This window comes from Cherax quadricarinatus, chromosome 8 (assembly GCF_038502225.1).
Source record: "Cherax quadricarinatus isolate ZL_2023a chromosome 8, ASM3850222v1, whole genome shotgun sequence".
Classification (NCBI taxonomy): Eukaryota; Metazoa; Arthropoda; class Malacostraca; order Decapoda; family Parastacidae; genus Cherax; species Cherax quadricarinatus.
This window is the reverse complement of record NC_091299.1, coordinates 13,586,745-13,607,025: the sequence shown is the minus strand read 5'-3', so window position 1 is coordinate 13,607,025 and position 20,281 is coordinate 13,586,745. Positions and strand designations below refer to the sequence as shown.

General features: G+C 40.1%; 1 protein-coding gene across 1 annotated transcript in view; it reads right to left on the bottom strand.

The window, feature by feature from the left end:
* Nucleotides 1-3,851: 3,851 nt before the first annotated feature.
* Nucleotides 3,852-20,281, bottom strand: part of mRpL10 (mitochondrial ribosomal protein L10) — a 42,556-nt gene continuing 26,126 nt past the window's right edge. Inside the window, exon 4 of the mRNA XM_070082899.1 lies at nt 3,852-6,618. Within this exon, the coding sequence (XP_069939000.1) occupies nt 6,529-6,618 (90 nt within the window). The 3' untranslated portion in view covers nt 3,852-6,528. The remainder of the gene's footprint in view (nt 6,619-20,281) is intronic.

Below are 20,281 nucleotides of genomic sequence, written 5' to 3'. Positions count from 1 at the left end.
CTATGTTCTTATGTGGGATAGCGATGAAGAAGTTTCTTGGCAAGTGGTTCAGCTATGTTGAAAAAAAGTGGTTGCATGCAACATACCCACAGCCTTTCTACCACCAAGCTGTATTGCCCATATTTAGGTCATGTGTCAGTTAGTGGTAAAAATTCTTCTAAAAATATACTATACCCACACAAGCCATCTTACAATGTTTCATTTATGGGAAAGCACTAAACACATAGGAGTCATTCAGTGTATGGGGAATGGGAGGTAATCAGGCCGAATCTGCAGAAGAAAAAAGGTAGCTTTAATTCAGTGACTCAAAAGCCCTTCACTATAGCCTGCAAGCTTCTTCAGTATTATTATTTTTCACCGTCATTCACACATAATCAATGTCTTTGCACAGGCACCCAGATATGACAGATCGGATATCACTCCAAACAGCCAATATCCCTAACCTCTCCTTTAAAGTGCAGGCATTGTACTTTCTCTCCAGGACTCAAGTCCAGCTAACTGGTTTCCCTGAATCCCTTCATAAAATATTACCCTGCTCCCACTCCAACAGCTCATCAGGTCCCAAAAACCATTCGTCTCCATTCACTCCTATCTAAGATGCACACACATACCTGCTGCACATCCAGGCCCCTTGCACACAAAACCTCTTTATCCCCTCCCTCCATCCTTTCCTAGGACGACCCCTATCCTTCCTCCCATCCACTACAGATTTATACACCCTCCAAGTCATCCTATTTTGCTCCATCCTCACTAAATGACCAAACCACCTCAACAACCCCTCTTCAGCCCTCTGAATAATACTCTCAGTAACTCCACTTCTCCTCCTAATTTCCACACTACTCTCTGCATAATATTTACACCACACATTGCCCAAAGACACGACATCTCCACTGCCTCCAGTCTACTTCTCACTGCAGTATTCACAACCCATGCTTCACACCCATATAAGAGTGTTGGTATCACTATACTCTTGTACATTATTATTATTATAATAAAAAAGAAGCGCTATACTCTTGTACATTCCCTTCTTTACCTCCATGGATAACGTTTTTTTGTCTCCACAGATACCTCAATTATAGGTAGTAGGTTGGTATACAGCAACCGCCCAGGGAGGTACTACTGTCCTGCCAAGTGAGTGTAAAACGAAAGCCTGTAATTATTTTACATGATGGTAGGATTGCTGGTGTCCTTTTTTCTGTCTCATGAACGTGCAAGATTTCAGGTACGTCTTGCTACTTCTACTTACACTTAGGTCACACTACACATACATGTACAAGCACATATATACACACCCCTCTGGGTTTTCTTCTATTTTCTTTCTAGTTCTTATTATTTATTTCCTCTTATCTCCATGGGGAAGTGGAACAGAATTCTTCCTCCATAAGCCATGCGTGCTGTAAGAGGCGACTAAAATGCCGGGAGCAAGGGGCTAGTAATCTCTTCTCCTGTATATATTACTAAATGTAAAAGGAGAAACTTTCGTTTTTCCTTTTGGGCCACCCTGCCTCGGTGGGATACGGCCGGTGTGTTGAAAGAAAGAAGAAAGACATTGCCCAGAGACACGACATCTCCACTGCCTCCAGTCTACTTCTCACTGCAGCATTCACAACCCATGCTTCACACCCATATAAGAGTGTTGGTATCACTATACTTTTGTACATTATTATTATTATTATAATAAAAAAGAAGCGCTATACTCTTGTACATTCCCTTCTTTACCTCCATGGATAACTTTTTTTGTCTCCACAGATACCTCAGTTATAGGTAATAGGTTGGTAGACAGCAACTGCTTAGGGAGGTACTACCATCCTGCCAGATGAGTGTAAAATGGAAGCCTGTAATCCTTAACATGATGGTAGGATTGCTGGTGTCTTTTTTTTGTCTCATAAACATGCGATGAATGTTGCAGCGAGGAGAAGGCTGGAGGCAGTGGAGATGTCATGTCTGAGGGCAATGTGTGGTGTGAATATAATGCAGAGAATTCGTAGTTTGGAAGTTAGGAGGAGGTGCGGGATTACCAAAACTGTTGTCCAGAGGGCTGAGGAAGGGTTGTTGAGGTGGTTCGGACATGTAGAGAGAATGGAGCGAAACAGAATGACTTCAAGAGTGTATCAGTCTGTAGTGGAAGGAAGGCGGGGCAGGGGTCGGCCTAGGAAAGGTTGGAGGGAGGGGGTAAAGGAGGTTTTGTGTGCGAGGGGCTTGGACTTCCAGCAGGCGTGCGTGAGCGTGTTTGATAGGAGTGAATGGAGACAAATGGTTTTTAATACTTGATGTGCTGTTGGAGTGTGAGCAAAGTAACATTTATGAAGGGGTTCAGGGAAACCGGCAGGCCGGACTTGAGTCCTGGAGATGGGAAGTACAGTGCCTGCACTCTGAAGGAGGGGTGTTAATGTTGCAGTTTAAAAACTGTAGTGTAAAGCACCCTTCTGGCAAGACAGTGATGGAGTGAATGATGGTGAAAGTTTTTCTTTTTCGGGTCACCCTGCCTTGGTGGGAATCGGCCAGTGTGATAATAATAATAAGAAAAAAAATAAACCTGCAAGATTTCAGGTATGTTTTGCTATTTCTACTTACACTTAGGTCATACTACACATGCATGTACAAGCATATATATACACACTCCTCTGGGTTTTCTTCTAATTTCTTACTATTTCTTGTTCTTGTTTATTTCCTCTTATCTCCATGGGGAAACGGAATGGAATTCTTCCTCCATAAGCTATTCATGTCACAAGAAGTGACTAAAATGCCGGAAGCAAGGGGCTAGTAACCCTTTCTCCTGTATACATTACATTTGTACTAAATTTAAAGAGAGAAATTTTAGTTTTTCTTTTTAGCACACCCTGCCTCAGTGGGATACAGCCTGGTCGTTGAAAAAAAAAAAAGATACTTCATTGCACCACTCATCTTTTTTCCTTCATCAGTTCTATGGTTAAATTGTCCTTCATAAACCCATCTACTGACAAATCTACTCCCAAATATCTGATCGCATTCATTTCTTCCATACTCCCTCCCTCCACTGTGATATCCAATTTTTCTTTACCTAACTTGTTCGACACCCTCATCACCTTACTCTTATCTATGTTCACTTTCAACTTATTCTTCTTCTTTCAACAAGCCGGCCGTATCCCACCGAAGCAGGGTGGCCCAAAAGAAAAACAACACGCATGGCTTACAGAGGAAGAACTCTGTTTCACTTCCCCATGGAGAATTATTATTATAATTATTACATTCATTGTGCATGGGGAGGTGTTAAACCCATAGGGGTTATACAGTGCCTGGGGGAAATAAAAGACATTCAGACTCAATGAACTGAAGCACAGGTCCAATTCCTTAGATCAAAACCCCCTCCCCAGCATGAAGGAACCTTACTTGAGCAGTTGTTCAGCACTGATGCAGATAGTGTGATACTGAAGGCTTCTGTCTTGAAACAGAGAAGATTATGTTGAAAATATTGTTATATACCAGAGAACTTAAATGATTCCTAGTATAAATAAAGAAAATATGTATTAGAAAATTAATTGTGACAAAGACATTCTTGTACATACAAAGGTTATTATAATATTCATAGTGAAGAGCTAAATTTGTAGGTGTCATATAGCATCTGGGGAGAGATAATCAGGTTTGATACAAAGAAAGACAGGATAACTCCAATTCCTTGGATCAACAGGTCTTCACCAGTACCAAGGCTTATCCCTTGAAGGGACAGAAACTCTGGGATGAACTGGTTCAGCAAACTTTTCATGGTACTTGGAAAGAATCGGTACATATACCTAAACCTGCAACAACACCAACACTTGTGAGTGATAGTGATGATTCAAATAACTACCTGAATATAGGTATAAAACTATTACTCTCTTAATAATCTTTAATCAACTCCGTTGATTTATGCTCATACATTCACCATAATGCAATTGCAAAATATTCAAATGCATGTCATGCATTTTATTTCTACTGCTATGCATCTTGTTTTGTAAATTTTCACTTGAAAATTTCCATTAGATGTTCAGTCAATCAAGTTGGATGGATCACTGATTCAAAATGTCTTGGACCCCGGCTGATATAACTTTCAGTATTCAGCTGTGGTATACTACAAAGTACCAGAATACCAAATATATGCCAGAATAATTCACACTAAGGCTTTCAGGCCAAATGTGATTTTATTTAATTTTTGGAGAGACTAACAACCTTGTAAAGTTGATATTTATGCAAGCAGTAATATGGGATAACATTGTAAATCATATTTAATTCAAAGGAGCTACTTAAATCAAGGCTTACCTTAACTGTATAATCATATTTTTAGGTTAAAGGCAAGAAAGTCAACTGTACACAAATAACCCGCACATAAAAGAGAGAAGCTTACGACGACGTACTACTACTACTACTACTACCACCTCTTCCTGCCTATATATAGCCGTCCTGCTCCACCTCTGTTAGTGTGACTTTGTCAATGGTCCAAGTAGGACCGAAACGTCGTCGTAAGCTTCTCTCTTTTATGTGCGGGTTATCTGTGTATTGTTCCAGTCACGGTATTGTGCCTTTTTGTTATTTAAAGTCAACTGAAAATACCACTCTACCTCTACCAACATTTGTCTTTAGACTTGCACTAGCTTGGAGAACTATTTGGGAATTTTGATCTGGAAAATAAAAAGCTGTCATTTCATGTCAGATGGTAGATATTGCAGACAAATAAAGTCAAACTTAATAAAGCTCCACCCAGAGTGAAACATCATTTATAAGTTTCTTCTACAACATGTACAGAGCACGTGATTATATAGACTCCAGTTTTGATTTCAGAATGGTTAGAAAGGATGGTTCTAGTAAGGGCATCATTGGTTTTGGATATCAAGATAGTGGAATTTGTATCACTGTTCATTAACCCTTTCAGGGTCTGTCCCGTAGATCTACGGCTTTACGTTCAGGGTCCAAACCGTAGATCTACGCCATGAGCTCAGCTCACTCTGATAAACTGTGAGTGGTACATTTGGGCCTAGATATGAGAGAATACATCTATGTGGTATGTGTGCACCACATAAAACAGATCCTGCAGCACACTGTGTATAATGAGAGAAAAAAAATGAAATCATGATTTTTCGATTAAAACAGCAACTTTGCAGTGTTTTTCGTATGTTTTTTATAGTTGTATTTGCGATTTCTTGGTCTCATTTGATAGAATGGAAGACATATTACAGAAATAGAGATGATTTTGATTGGTTTTAGCATTGGAAATGGCTTGAAACTGAGCTCAAAGTAGCGGAAATGTTAAATTTTTGCCGATATTCAAGAGTAAACAAACGACCTCACACGTCTAATACATGTCAGCTGGTGGGTCTAATATACATTCACAAATATGGTGATGATATTTATACAATTATTACAGTATTGCATAACAGTAAATCTTCTATTTTTTGGTGTGAATAAAAATTCATTATGTGAATAAAAAATCAAAATGGAATTTATTTGTAAAGCCTCAAAACATAACTAATGAACAGAGGAAATGTTAGTTTAGTGCCAGGAATGCCTACATTGTTCATTCTGGACCCTATTTTGAAATTGGAATATTTTGAACTTTGTGTTAAATTGGCCAAATTAACAATTTCCGATCACTTTATTTTGTAGTTGAAACAGTTGACTTGGCGATTTCTTGTGCTCAATCGATAGAATAGAAGTAATACTAGTGAAATAGCTAAGAATTTGGTTGATTGGAATAATGTAATTGGCCTAAAATGGGAGTCAAAGTCGGCAAAATCGCCGATTCGTAAATATCGCTGACACATCAAAATTCGCGAGAGCATAATTTCGTCAATTTTCCACCAAATTTCGTACTTTTTGTTTTATTACCTTCACAAAAAGATTTTCTACGATTTCATAAGAAAAAATAACAAATTTTTTTTTTGAAAATTCTTGGACACTGGTGCGTGACTCCAGATTTGGGCCTTGGACCCTGAAAGGGTTAAAGGGCTAATGCGATAATGTTAGCTACCTTCCTGCAGGCAAGATGATATGCCTATGTTATTGTGTTTTGTCTTGGGGTTTTCAAGTATATGATGAGCTCTCCATCTGTAGTTATTCATGAAATAAATATGATATTTTAATACAGAGAAACACTTTGTAACAATGTCATTCCTCTTCATGAAATTTGTTGCTGCATACTCTACTCTGCATTTCATTTTCTTGTTGTGGGTATGAGAAATACGTGAGGTTTTCTTTGTTAGTAGGTTTCTGGTAGATTTAGAAGCTGGTGTTCTTGCTTGAAAGATCTGATATCCACAAAGGGAAGTAAGTCATCACTTTCTTACTCAAGGATAAACTGTATGCAAGGTTCTACCACTTTTAAACTATTCTGAAAGCATAGCACATTGAAGCACCTGGATGTTATCATGAGGATGTCATTCACCTAACATAGCCAAGTGATGACAGAAGGAAATTTTAGTTTCCATACTGACAATTCACTTTAGAGGTGGAGAATATTGCATCTACGACTGCCTAAACACATTATTTCAGTTATGTACAAAATCGTGGTTGAATTTTTTATTCTTGGCTTGATGATGTGTCACATTCCTTGCTTTCTGGTAAAGTCTGGTCGGTGATGTATCGTGACAAAGAAGAAGACAGCTCCATCTGAAAAATTTAACAAACAAGATTATAAATGAAACAAACTAATACAAAGTAAATTCTTATCTAAGACAGACCGTTAATTGCACAGTAGTGGTTTCTCAAAATCTGCAAGGGACACATTCTTAGATTATTATAATGATGGGGAAGCACTAAACCTTGTAAGCATCATATATTGTCTTAGAAATGGCAGGCACTCAAATATGACTCACGGAAGGGAAGGGAAGCTCCAGTTCCTTGAATATGGGTAATACAAAGACACTTAGAGCAGAGCAAGTTTTTATTAAGGCAGAATTTTTACCCAAGGAGAGATTTATCAAGTCACACAGAAAAACATGCCAAACTCCCATATACAGTAGGGCTCCACTTTACGGCATTTCGCTTTACAGCGTTTTGCTAATATGGCGATTTCAAATTATGACTAAAATTTGCTATATGGCGAACGATCTTTCAAATACGGCGCGCCCCACCCAGTTTGTTTACATTCTCCATGAGCACATATCTCTATTATGTCTGCAAATTTTCCAAACTTTCAAGTGTTTTAAAGTTATTGCTTATTTTATATGTATGTACTCTGATAATTATACTTATGTGTACCTGTACCTAAATATACTTACACACTGTGCTGGCATGCGGGTACACATTAAAATTACTAAGAGTCTCTCTACTCTTGAAGACTCCATATTAATAATAATAATACAGTGGTCCCTCGCTTTTCGTAGTTCTCAGCAATCGTAAATTTCGCCAATCACAGGGGTATTTTCGTATAAACATGGACTCGCTTTTCATAGGTTGACTCGCGAATAGTAGTTCGTCCGGGACGCGTATGCACGGTGTGAGCCGGGGCAGCCTCCCTACCCAGCCAGTCTGGCATTGTTTACCAGTGAGTGAAGGTCCCCTCAAGTGCTCCTACGAAATATTTCATAATATTCCACTCATTTTAGTGCTTGCAAGTATTAAATAAGCTGCCATGGCTCCAAAGAAAGCTCCTAGTGCCAAGCCTGTGGTAAAGAAGGTGAGAAATATGTACAGTGACAAAGTCTTGGGCCATTTTAGGGAAGTGTTAAAGAGACGCCAGAAACAGAGCTCTCTCCACAGTTACTTTGCGAGACAGGACTAGAGTGACTCTCAAGGTGGTCCTAGTGACATTAAGAAACAGAGAAGAGAAGCAACCCCAGAGAAGCAATTGGTACCTGAGGTGTTGCTGGAAGGGGATTCCCCTTCCAAACTGTAAACAATCCAATCTCTCTCCTCCTCCAGTCTCCTATACACTAAGAAGAATCTCCAATAAAGGTAAGTGTTACACTGTTAATGTTTCATTCATCATTTCCCATTGTATTGTTTATGTACTACATGTATATTTCATGTAAAAATTTTTTTGTTTTAATACTTCTGGGTGTCAGGAATGGATTAATTGTATTTACATTATTTCATATGGGAAAATTGATTCGCAAATCGTAAATTTCGTTTATAGTAACGGCTCCAGGAACGGATTAATTACGAAAAACGAGGGATCACTGTAATAATAATAATAACAGTGGACCCTTGGGTAATGGCGGCTCTGGCTAACGCCAAAATCGGCTAATGGCTTGCTTTGGCATAAAAATATTGGCTCAGCTAATGCCAAATAACTCAGCTAAGGACTTTCATGCCGAATGTGTCCATGTGGCCTGAGCGAGCGCCCGGACACTCATTCCGTGTACCAGCCAGTGTGCCATTGTTTACAAAGCTAGTGAGGACGTCCACACGTACCTGCGATATATTTTGTATTATTCCAGTGTTTTTAGTGCTTGTAACTACTAAATAAGCCACCATGGGCCCCAAGAAAGCTTCTAGTGCCAACCCTGTGGTAAAAAGGGTGAGGTGTACTATCGAATTAAGGAAAGAGATAATCACAAATTATGAGAGTTGAGTGCGTATCTTGGAGTTGGAAAGGTTATATAACAAATCCCATTCAACCATCACTACTATCTTGGCCAACAAAAAGGCAAGCAAGGAAGCTGTTGTTGTGAAAGGTGCAAGTGTGTTTTCAAAACAGAGATTGCAGAGAGTAAGACGGAGAATAGGATAGCAGATGAACAAGGAGGCTTTAGGAAAGGTAAGGGGTGTGTGGACCAGGTGTTTACAGTGAAACATATAAGTGAAGAGTATTTAGATAAGGTTAAAGAGGTCTTTGTGGCATTTATGGATTTGGAAAAGGCGTATGGCAGGGTGGATAGGGGGGCAATGTGGCAGATGTTGCAAGTGTGTGGTGTAGGAGGTAGGTTACTGAAAGCAGTGAAGAGTTTTTACGAGGATAGTGAGGCTTAAGTTAGAGTATGTAGGAAAGAGGGAAATTATTTCCCAGTAAAAGTAGGCCTTAGACAAGGATGTGTGATGTCACCGTGGTTGTTTAATATATTTATAGATGGGGTTGTAAGAGAAGTAAATGCGAGGGTCTTGACAAGAGGCGTGGAGTTAAAAGATAAAGAATCACACACAAAGTGGGAGTTGTCACAGCTGCTCTTTGCTGATGACACTGTGCTCTTGGGAGATTCTGAAGAGAAGTTGCAGAGATTGGTGGATGAATTTGGTAGGGTGTGCAAAAGAAGAAAATTAAAGGTGAATACAGGAAAGAGTAAGGTTATGAGGATAACAAAAAGATTAGGTGATGAAAGATTGAATATCAGATTGGAGGGAGAGAGTATGGAGGAGGTGAATGTATTCAGATATTTGGGAGTGGACGTGTCAGCGGATGGGTCTATGAAAGATGAGGTGAATCATAGAATTGATGAGGGAAAAAGAGTGAGTGGTGCACTTAGGTGTCTGTGGAGACAAAGAACTTTGTCCTTGGAGGCAAAGAGGGGAATGTATGAGAGTATAGTTTTACCAACGCTCTTATATGGGTGTGAAGCATGGGTGATGAATGTTGCAGCGAGGAGAAGGCTGGAGGCAGTGGAGATGTCATGTCTGAGGGCAATGTGTGGTGTGAATATAATGCAGAGAATTTGTAGTTTGGAAGTTAGGAGGAGGTGCGGGATTACCAAAACTGTTGTCCAGAGGGCTGAGGAAGGGTTGTTGAGGTGGTTCGGACATGTAGAGAGAATGGAGCGAAACAGAATGACTTCAAGAGTGTATCAGTCTGTAGTGGAAGGAAGGCGGGGTAGGGGTCGGCCTAGGAAAGGTTGGAGAGAGGGGGTAAAGGAGGTTTTGTGTGCGAGGGGCTTGGACTTCCAGCAGGTATGCGTGAGCGTGTTTGATAGGAGTGAATGGAGACAAATGGTTTTTAATACTTGACGTGCTGTTGGAGTGTGAGCAAAGTAACATTTATGAAGGGGTTCAGGGAAACCGGCAGGCCGGACTTGAGTCCTGGAGATGGGAAGTACAGTGCCTGCACTCTGAAGGAGGGGTGTTAATGTTGCAGTTTAAAAACTGTAGTGTAAAGCACCCTTCTGGCAAGACAGTGATGGAGTGAATGATGGTGAAAGTTTTTCTTTTTCGGGCCACCCTGCCTTGGTGGGAATCGGCCAGTGTGATAATAAAAAATAAATAATATAAGATTGCAAATACTCGAAGATGTGGAGAAACTGTTATTGGTGTGGATAAATGAGAAACAATTATCAGGAGATAGTGTTTCTCAGTCAATAATATGTGAAAAGGCAAGGCTGTTGCATGTGGATCTCATTAAGAAAATGCCTCCAAACAGTGCTGCTGTTGATGAATTTAAGGCCAGCAAAGGCTGGTTTGAGAGATTTAAGAATAGTAGTGGCATACATAGTGTGATAAGGCATGGTGAGGCTGCCAGTTCTGACAAAAAAGTGGCTGAAAAATATGTGCAGGACTTTAAGGAGTACACAGACACTAAAAAATTAAAACCCCAACAAGTGTTTAATTGTGAGGAAACAGGCCTGTTTTAGAAGAAAATGCCAAACAGGACCTACATTACTCAGGACACAAGCCTATGAAAGACAGGCTAACTCTAATGTTTTGTAGTAATGATAGTGGGGATTGCAAAGTGAAGCCTTTACTCGTGTATCACTCTGAAACTCCCAGTGTTCAAGAAAAACAATGTCGTCAAGACTAAATTGTGTGTGATGTGGAGAGCAAACAGTAAGGCATGGGTCACTAGGGACATTTTCCTTGACTGGTTCTATAACGTGTTTGGCCCCACTACGAAAAAGTATCTCCTGGAAAATAAATTGTCACTCAAGTGCCCCTTGGTAATGGACAATGCTCCTGCTCATCCTCATGACTTGCAAGAGCAAATTGCGGGGGAGTTGAGCTTCATCAAAGTGAAGTTTTTGCCTCCCAATACCACTCCTCTTCTCCAGCTCATGGACCAGCAGGTCATTTCAAACTTCAAAAAACTGTACACCAGAGCAGTGTTTCAAAAGTGCTTTGAAGTGACCTCAGACACTGAACTGACCCTAAGAGAGTTCTGAAAAGATCACTTCAGTACAGTGGACCCTCAACCAACGGCTTTAATCCGTTCCAGAGAGCTTGCCTTTAGTTGAATTAGCAGTTAGTCGAATTAATTTTCCCCATAAGAAATAATGGAAATCCAATTAACCCTTAAATGGTCCAAACAGATCGACGTTCAAATTCATAGTGCTCCAAAAGTAGATCTACTTTTTTTTACATATTTTAAAATATAACAAAAAAAAAAATGTAGATAAAAGTTTTTTTACACATTTTCAAATGTAAAACAAAAAGAAGATCTACATTTTTTAGATACTTTCAGATGTTGAAAAAATGTATATATACGTTTGGACCGTTTAAGGGTTAATCTGTTTCAGACAGCCAAAAGTATTAACAAAAAATATTTTTTTAAAGATTAAATATAAATATACATACAGAAAACAATGACAAATAAATATAAAGCACTAATAAAATGGATAAATTAACATTTATCATCACACTTACCTTTATTGATTTGACTTGTTGCTGAATGATAGACACGTAGGAGGCAAGAGGAAGGAAAGTTTATTATGCTTCAATATGACGCTAATATCTCTACGGCTTATTTATCTATCACAATTCATCTAATTTGACATTATAAACAATATTAATAACATAGAAACTTGATATATACTCTAGAATGAATAAAATACAGTATGTCATAATGTAGGAGAGGAGTAAATGGTGTAAGTGTTGTTGTTGGGTTTACGGGCTGCCACTGAGAGAAGCTGTGTTGGTGGTGGTGGAGGATTTTGCCAGCACCACCATCACACTTAAACAATGTATGTAATTTATAAATAATAAATATTTACATTTTTTTTTTTTTTTTTTAACAAGTCGGCCATCTCCACCCGAGACAGGGTGATCCAAAAAGAAAGAAAATACCCAAAAAGAAAATACTTTCATCATCATTCAACACTTTCACTTCACTCACACATAATCACTGTTTTTGCAGAGGTGCTCAGAACACAACAGTTTAGAAGCATATACGTATAAAGATACACAACATATCCCTCCAAACTGCTAATATCCCAAAACCCCTCCTTTAGAGTGCAGGCATTGTACTTCCCATTTCCAGGACTCGAGTCCGGCTATATAAAAATAACCGGTTTCCCTGAATCCCTTCACTAAATATTACCCTGCTCACACTCCAACAGATCGTCAGGTCCCAAATACCATTCGTCTCCATTCACTCCTATCGAAAACGCTCATGCACGCTTTCTGGAAGTCCAAGCCCCTCGCCCACAAAACCTCCCTTACCCCTCCCTTCCAACCTTTTCGAGGACGACCCCTACCCCGCCTTCCTTCTCCTACAGATTTAAATGCTCTCCATGTCATTCTACTTTGATCCATTCTCTCTAAATGACCAAACCACCTCAACAACCCCTCTTTTGCCCTCTGACTAATACTTTTATTAACTCCACACCTTCTCCTAATTTCCACACTCCGAATTTTCTGCATATTTACACCACACATTGCCCTTAGACAGGACATCTCCACTGCCTCCAACCGCCTCCTCGCTGCTGCATTCACAACCCAAGCTTCACACCCATATAAGAGTGTTGGTACTACTATACAGTGGACCCCCGCATAACGATGGCATCGCATAGCGATTTTTCCGCATAACGATTACTTTTATCGCAAAATTTTTGCCCCGCATACCGATTAAAAACCCGCATACCGATTTTCGTCCGAGACGCGTCCAATGTGCCCTCACATGTGCCGGCCGTCCCATTGTTTACCAGCCAGCCTCCGCGGTAACATCCAAGCATACACTCGGAATATTTCGTATTATTACAGTGTTTTCGGTGGTGTTTCTGGAAAATAAGTGACCATGGGCCCCAAGAAAGCTTCTAGTGCCAACCCTGTGGTAAAAAGGGTGAGAATTAGTATGGAAATTAAGAAAGATTTTGAAGGGTTTGGGGCTAACCCTGAGAAGCCTATGCCAGTTGTGGAATCCATTGTGCCTACTTCAAAGATTAAGGAAATGTGTGCAGAGTGGTTTGAACTGCAAACCTTTATAGATGAAAATCACCCTGACACAGCTGTTGCAAGCCGTGCTTGTGACTATTTCAATGACAATGTTATGGCCCATTTTAGGAAAGTCTTGAAGAAACGGGAGGTACAGAGCTCTATGGACAGATTTGTTGTGCGACAGAGGTCCAGTGACTCTGAAGCTGGTCCTAGTGGCATTAAAAGAAGAAGGGAAGTAACCCCAGAAAAGGACTTGCTACCTCAAGTCCTAATGGAAGGGGATTCCCCTTCTAAACAGTAAGAAGATAATGCTCTCCCCTCCTCCCATCCCATCAATCATCACCAGATCTTCAATAAAAGTAAGTGTCATGTAATTGTGCATGCCTTTTTCAGTTTGTGTGTATTAAAATTAACATTTCATGTGGTAAAAAAAATTTTTTTCATACTTTTGGGCGTCTTGCACGGATTAATTTTATTTCCATTATTTCTTATGGGGAAAATTAATTCGCATAACGATTATTTCGCATAACGATGAGCCCTCTTGCACGGATTAAAATCGTTAACCGGGGGTCCACTGTACTTTCATACATTCCCTTCTTTGCCTCCATAGAAAACGTTTTTTGAATCCACATATACCTCAACGCACCACTCACCTTTTTCCTTCATCAATTCTATGATTAACCTCATCCTTCATAAATCCATCCGCCGACACGCCAACTCCCAAGTACACCAACCATCCGACTTACGACCGAGTTCGGCTCCGAGAAACCGGTCGTAAGTCGAATTGGTCGTAAGTTGAATTGGTCGTAAGTTGAACTTTACTACTGAATATCAACAAAACATTTTTGTAATGACTTTATTTTATTGTTTTATTTTGGTATTTCATGTTTTACTTTACTTTTTATGTTGTTAGTACTGTATTTTATACTGTAAGGTTTAGGATAAACACTGTGTACAACGCAAATAGTTGTTTATTTCCCAGAAATTTGGCATAAAAAACACGGTCGTAAGTCGAGTGGTCGTAAGTCGAGCAGGTCGTAAGTCGGATGGTAGGTGTATCTGAAAACATTCACTTCTTCCATACTCCTCCTCCCCAATTTGATATCCAATTTTTCTTTATCTAAATCATTTGATACCCTCATCACCTTACTCTTTTCTATGTTCACTTTCAACTTTCTACCTTTACACACACTCCCAAACTCATCCACTAACCTTTGCAATTTTTCTTTAGAATCTCCCATAAGCAAAAAGTAACTATGTCAATTCCCATTTTGTATTTGATTTCCCATAAATTAATCCCACCCCTCTCCTGAACACCCTAGCATTTCTTTTACGACCCCATCTATAAATATATTAAACAACCATGGTGACATTACACATCCCTGTCTAAGACCTACTTTTACCGGGAAGTAGTCTCCCTCTCTTCTACACACCCTAACCTGAGCCTCACTATCCTCATAAAAACTCTTTACAGCATTTAATAACTTACCACCTATTCCATATACTAGCAACATCTGCCACATTGCTCCTCTATCCACTCTATCATATGCCTTTTCTAAATCCATAAATGCAATAAAAACTTCCCTACCTTTATCTAAATACTGTTCACATATATGCTTCAATGTAAACACTTGATCTACACATTCCCTACCCACTCTGAAACCTCCTTGCTCATCCGCAATCCTACATTCTGTCTTACCTCTAATTCTTTCAACAATAACCCTACTGTACACCTTTCCTGTTATACTCAGTAAACTTATTCCTCTATAATTTTTACAATCTCTTTTGTCCCCCTTCCCTTTATATGAAGGGACTATACACGCTCTCTGCCAATCCCTAGGTACCTTCCCCTCTTTCATACATTTATTAAACAAAAGTACCAACCACTCCAACACTATATCCCCCCTGCTTTTAACATTTCTGTCATGATCCCATCAGTTCCAGCTGCTTTACCCCCTTTCATTCCTCGTAATGCCTCACGTACCTCCCCCACACTTACATTCTGCTCTTCTTCACTCCTAAAAGATGGTATACCTCCCTGGCCAGTGCACGAAATTACCGCCTCCCTTTCTTCCTCAACATTTAAAAGTTCCTCAAAATATTCTCGCCATCTACCTAATACCTCCCTCTCCCCATCTACTAACTCCACTACTCTGTTTTTTACTGACAAATCCATACATTCCCTAAGCTTTCTTAACTTGTTTAACTCACTCCAAAATTTTTTCTTATTTTCATTAAAATTTCTTGACAGTGCCTCTCCCACTCTATCGTCTGCTCTCCTTTTGCACTCTCTCACCACTCTCTTCACCTTTCTTTTAATCTCCACATACTCTGCTCTTCTTATAACACTTCTGCTTTGTAAAAACCTCTCATAAGCTAACTTTTTCTCTTTTATCACACCCTTCACTTCATCATTCCACCAATCATTCCTCTTTCCTCCTGCCCCCACCCTCCTATAACCACAAACTTCTGCCCCACATTCTAATACTGCATTTTTAAAACTCATCCAACATTCTTCAACCCCCCGACTACTCATCTTTGCACTAGCCCACCTTTCTGCGCATAGTCGCTTATATCTCACCCGAACTTCCTCCTCCCTTAATTTATACACTTTCACTTCCGTCCTACTTGTTGTTGCCACCTTCCTCTTGTCCCATCTACCACTTACTCTAACTGTAGCTATAACTAAACAATGATCCGATATATCAGTTGCCCCTCTATAAACATGTACATCCTGGAGCCTACCCATTTACCTTTTATCCACCAATACATAATCTAACAAACTACTTTCATTACATGCTACATCATACCTTGTAGTATATTTATTTATCCTCTTTTTCATAAAATATGTATGTATTACTTATTACCAAATCTCTTTCTACACATAGCTCAATTAAAGGCTCCCCATTTACATTTACCCCTGGCACCCCAAAATTACCTACTACTCCCTCCATAACATTTTTACCCACTTTAGCATTGAAATCCCCAACCACAAGTACTCTCACACTTGGTTCAAAACTCCCCACGCATTCACTCAACATTTCCCAAAATCTCTCTCTCTCCTCTACACTTCTCTCTTCTCCAGGTGCATATACACTTACTATAACCCACTTTTCACATCCAACCTTTATTTTACTCCACATAATCCTTGAATTAATACATTTATAGTCCTTCTTTTCCTGCCATATCTTATCCTTCAACATTATTGCTACTCATGTATACACAATTACAGTTACATAGATTATCATACATAGCAGCATATGTGTAAAGTACCTAGGATAACCCAAAAAAGTCAGTGTGACTTACGTATTTCCATTGGGGTCCTTTTATATTTACACTTAATATATTTACTTTTCTCCATGGGGAAGTGGAACAGAATTCTTCCTCCGTAAGACATGCGTGTTGTAAGAGGCGACTAAAATGCCGGGAGCAAGGGGCTAGTAACCCCTTCTCCTATATTGATTACTAAATTTAAAATGAGAAACTTTTGTTTTTCTTTTTGGGCCACCCTGCCTTGGTGGGATACGGCTGGTTTGTTGGGGGAGGGAGGAATTACTTTTATGCTTACACTTTCATATTTACATTTACCTTGGAGGAGATGTTAGTTTAATTAGTTAGTCTGATGGAGGAGATGCTGGCAGAGGTTTAGGGTAGTGGAAGATAGCAGGCCGGTGTATGTTCAGCGGATACACACACATCCAACAACATTGGAGAGTTACTTTCGTGTCGTTTTTCTATCGCTTACTTGTTTAACTTACTTGCTACACTGTTAATTCTACACTTATCGCTGGCTGGCACTATAGCCTTTATCGATACCTGCTGCTTTAGTATCATACATATCGTAGAATCACTGAATCACTGCAGAAGGCACATTCTCCCCTCTCTCTTCCTCCTCCACTCTGGTACTATGCTACTAGTTTTTTCTTGAATTTTATTGTTTCTTTCCTTCTTTATCATAGGGTTGGCATTAGAAAATTTCTTTGGGCCCATGGTGGCTTATTTAGCAGTTACAAGCAATAAAAACAATGGAATAATACAAAATATAACACATGTATGGCTTGTAAACAATGACACACTGGCTATACATGTAGTCTTTGAGTGGGTGGGCCCGCTCAGGGCGCATGGACACGTTCGGGATGAAAGCCTTTAGATGAGTATTTCGGCGTTGGTAGAGCCAATATTTTGATGCCAAAGAGATCTGTTAGTCGATTTTGGAGTTATTCGATGCCGCTGTTGGTTGAGGGTCCGCTATATTTCTCAACTGCTTAAACCTAACAGATAATGCTTGGGAGTGAGTGACTTGCAGGACTGTGAACTCTGCTTGGAAAAAATTGTGGCCAGAATGTGTACAAGAGATGGATTTTGAAGGGTTTGGGGCTAACCCTGAGGAGCCTATGCCAGTTGTGGAATCTACTGTGGCATTGGGGAAATCCATGGGGTTGAAGGTTAGTGACGAAGATGTGGAAAAGCTGGTGGAGGACAACAATGAAGAGCTAACCACTACAGAGCTGCAAGAGCTTCAGGGGCAACTGTCCTGCCAAGTGAGTGTAAAACGAAAGCCTGTAATTGTTTTACATGATGGTAGGATTGCTGGTGTTCTTTTTTTCTGTCTCATAAACATGCAAGATTTCAGGTATATCTTGCTACTTCTACTTACACTTAGGTCACACTACACACATTTTTTTTTTTTTTTTCAACAAGTCGGCCGTCTCCCACCAATGCAGGGTGACCCAAAAAGAAAGAAAATCCCCAAAAAGAAAATACTTTCATCATCATTCAACACTTTCACCACACTCACACATTATCACTATTTTTGCAGAGGTGCTCAGAATACAACAGTTTAGAAGCATACACATATAAAGATACACAACATATCCCTCCAAACTGCCAATATCCCAAACTCCTCCTTTAAAGTGCAGGCATTGTACTTCCCATTTCCAGGACTCAAGTCCGACTATATGAAAATAACCGGTTTCCCTGAATCCCTTCACTAAATATTACCCTGCTCACACTCCAACAGATCTTCAGGTCCCAAGTACCATTCACTCCTATCTAACATGGTCACGCACGCTTGCTGGAAGTCCAAGCCCCTTGTCCACAAAACCTCCTTTACCCCCTCACTCCAACCCTTTTGAGGACGACCCCTACCCCGCCTTCCTTCCCCTATAGATTTATATGCTTTCCATGTCATTCTACTTTGATCCATTCTCTCTAAATGACCAAACCACCTCAACAACCCCTCTTCTGCCCTCTCATTAATACTTTTATTAACTCCACACCTTTTCCTAATTTCCACACTCCGAATTTTCTGCATAATATTTACACCACACATTGCCCTAAAACAGGACATCTCCACTGCCTCCAACCGTCTCCTCGCTGCTGCATTTACCACCCAAGCTTCACACCCATATAAGAGTGTTGGTACTACTATACTTTCATACATTCCCTTCTTTGCCTCCATAGATAACGTTTTTTGACTCCACATATACCTCAACGCACCACTCACCTTTTTTCCCTCATCAGTTCTATGATTAACCTATCCTTCATAAATCCATCCGCCAACACGTCAACTCCCAAGTATCTGAAAACATTCACTTCTTCCATACTCCTCCTCCCCAATTTGATATCCAATTTTTCTTTATCTAAATCATTTGATACCCTCATCACCTTACTCTTTTCTATGTTCACTTTCAACTTTCTACCTTTACACACATTCCCAAACTCGTCCACTAACCTTTGCAATTTTTCTTTAGAATCTCCCATAAGCACAGTATCATCAGCAAAAAGTAACTGTGTCAATTCTCATTTTGAATTTGATTCCCCAAAATTTAATCCAACCCCTCTCCCGAACACCCTAGCATTTACTTCCTTTACAACCCCATCTATAAATATATTAAACAACCATGGTGACATTACACATCCCTGTCTAAGACCTACTTTTACCGGGAAGTAGTCTCCCTCTCTTCTACACACCCTAACCTGAGCCTCACTATCCTCATAAAAACTCTTTACAGCATTTAATAACTTACCACCTATTCCATATACTAGCAACATCTGCCACATTGCTCCTCTATCCACTCTATCATATGCCTTTTCTAAATCCATAAATGCAATAAAAACTTCCCTACCTTTATCTAAATACTGTTCACATATATGCTTCAATGTAAACACTTGATCTACACATCCCCTACCCACTCTGAAACCTCCTTGCTCATCCGCAATCCTACGTTCTGTCTTACCTCTAATTCTTTCAATTACAGTGGACCCCCGCATAGCGACCTTAATCCGTGCAAGAGGGCTGGCTGTTATGCGAAATGTTCGCTATGTGAATGAATTTTCCCCATAAGAAATAATGGAAATCAAATTAATCCGTGCAAGACACCCAAAAGTTTGAAAAAAAAAATTTTACCACATGAAATATACATTTTCCTACACACAAAGAGAAGGATACATGCACAATAGTAGAGTAGTACATGCACAATATATATTGTGCATGTACTACTCTACTAAATGAAGAATAAATGACACTTACCTTTATTGAAGATGCAGCAATGACTGATGAGACACTGTGTCCTGGGAGTGCCTTTTCCTCCTGAGTACTGTAGGTCCTGTTTGGTATTTTCTTCCAGAACAGGCCTTATCACACTGTGTATGTCACTACGATTCTTAAATCTCTCAAACCAACCTTTGCTGGCTCTAAATTCACCAATATGAGCACTAGTTCCAGGCATTTTCCCTGTTCACCTGGGTGTTAGTCGACTGGTGTGGGTTGCATCCTGGGAGACAAGATTAAGGACCCCAATGGAAATAAGTTAGACAGTCTTCGATGACACTGACTTTTTTGGGCTATCCTGGGTGGCAAATCCTCTGGGGTTAATTGTTTCTTGGTATTCTCAATAAGCCACACCAACAACGGTGCTACAGCAGCAGCAGCAGCAGCTGACGATGTTACAGCAGCAGCAGACGATGCTACAGCAGCAGCAGCAGCAGACGATGCTACAGCAGCAACAGACGATGCTACAGCAGCAGCAGACGATGCTACAGCAGCAACTGACGATGTTACAGCAGCAGCAGACGATGCTACAGCAGCAGCAGCAGCAGACGATGCTACAGCAGCAACAGACGATGCTACAGCAGCAGCAGACGATGCTACAGCAGCAACTGACGATGTTACAGCAGCAGCAGACGATGCTACAGCAGCAGCAGCAGCAGACGATGCTACAGCAGCAACAGACGATGCTACAGCAGCAGCAGACGA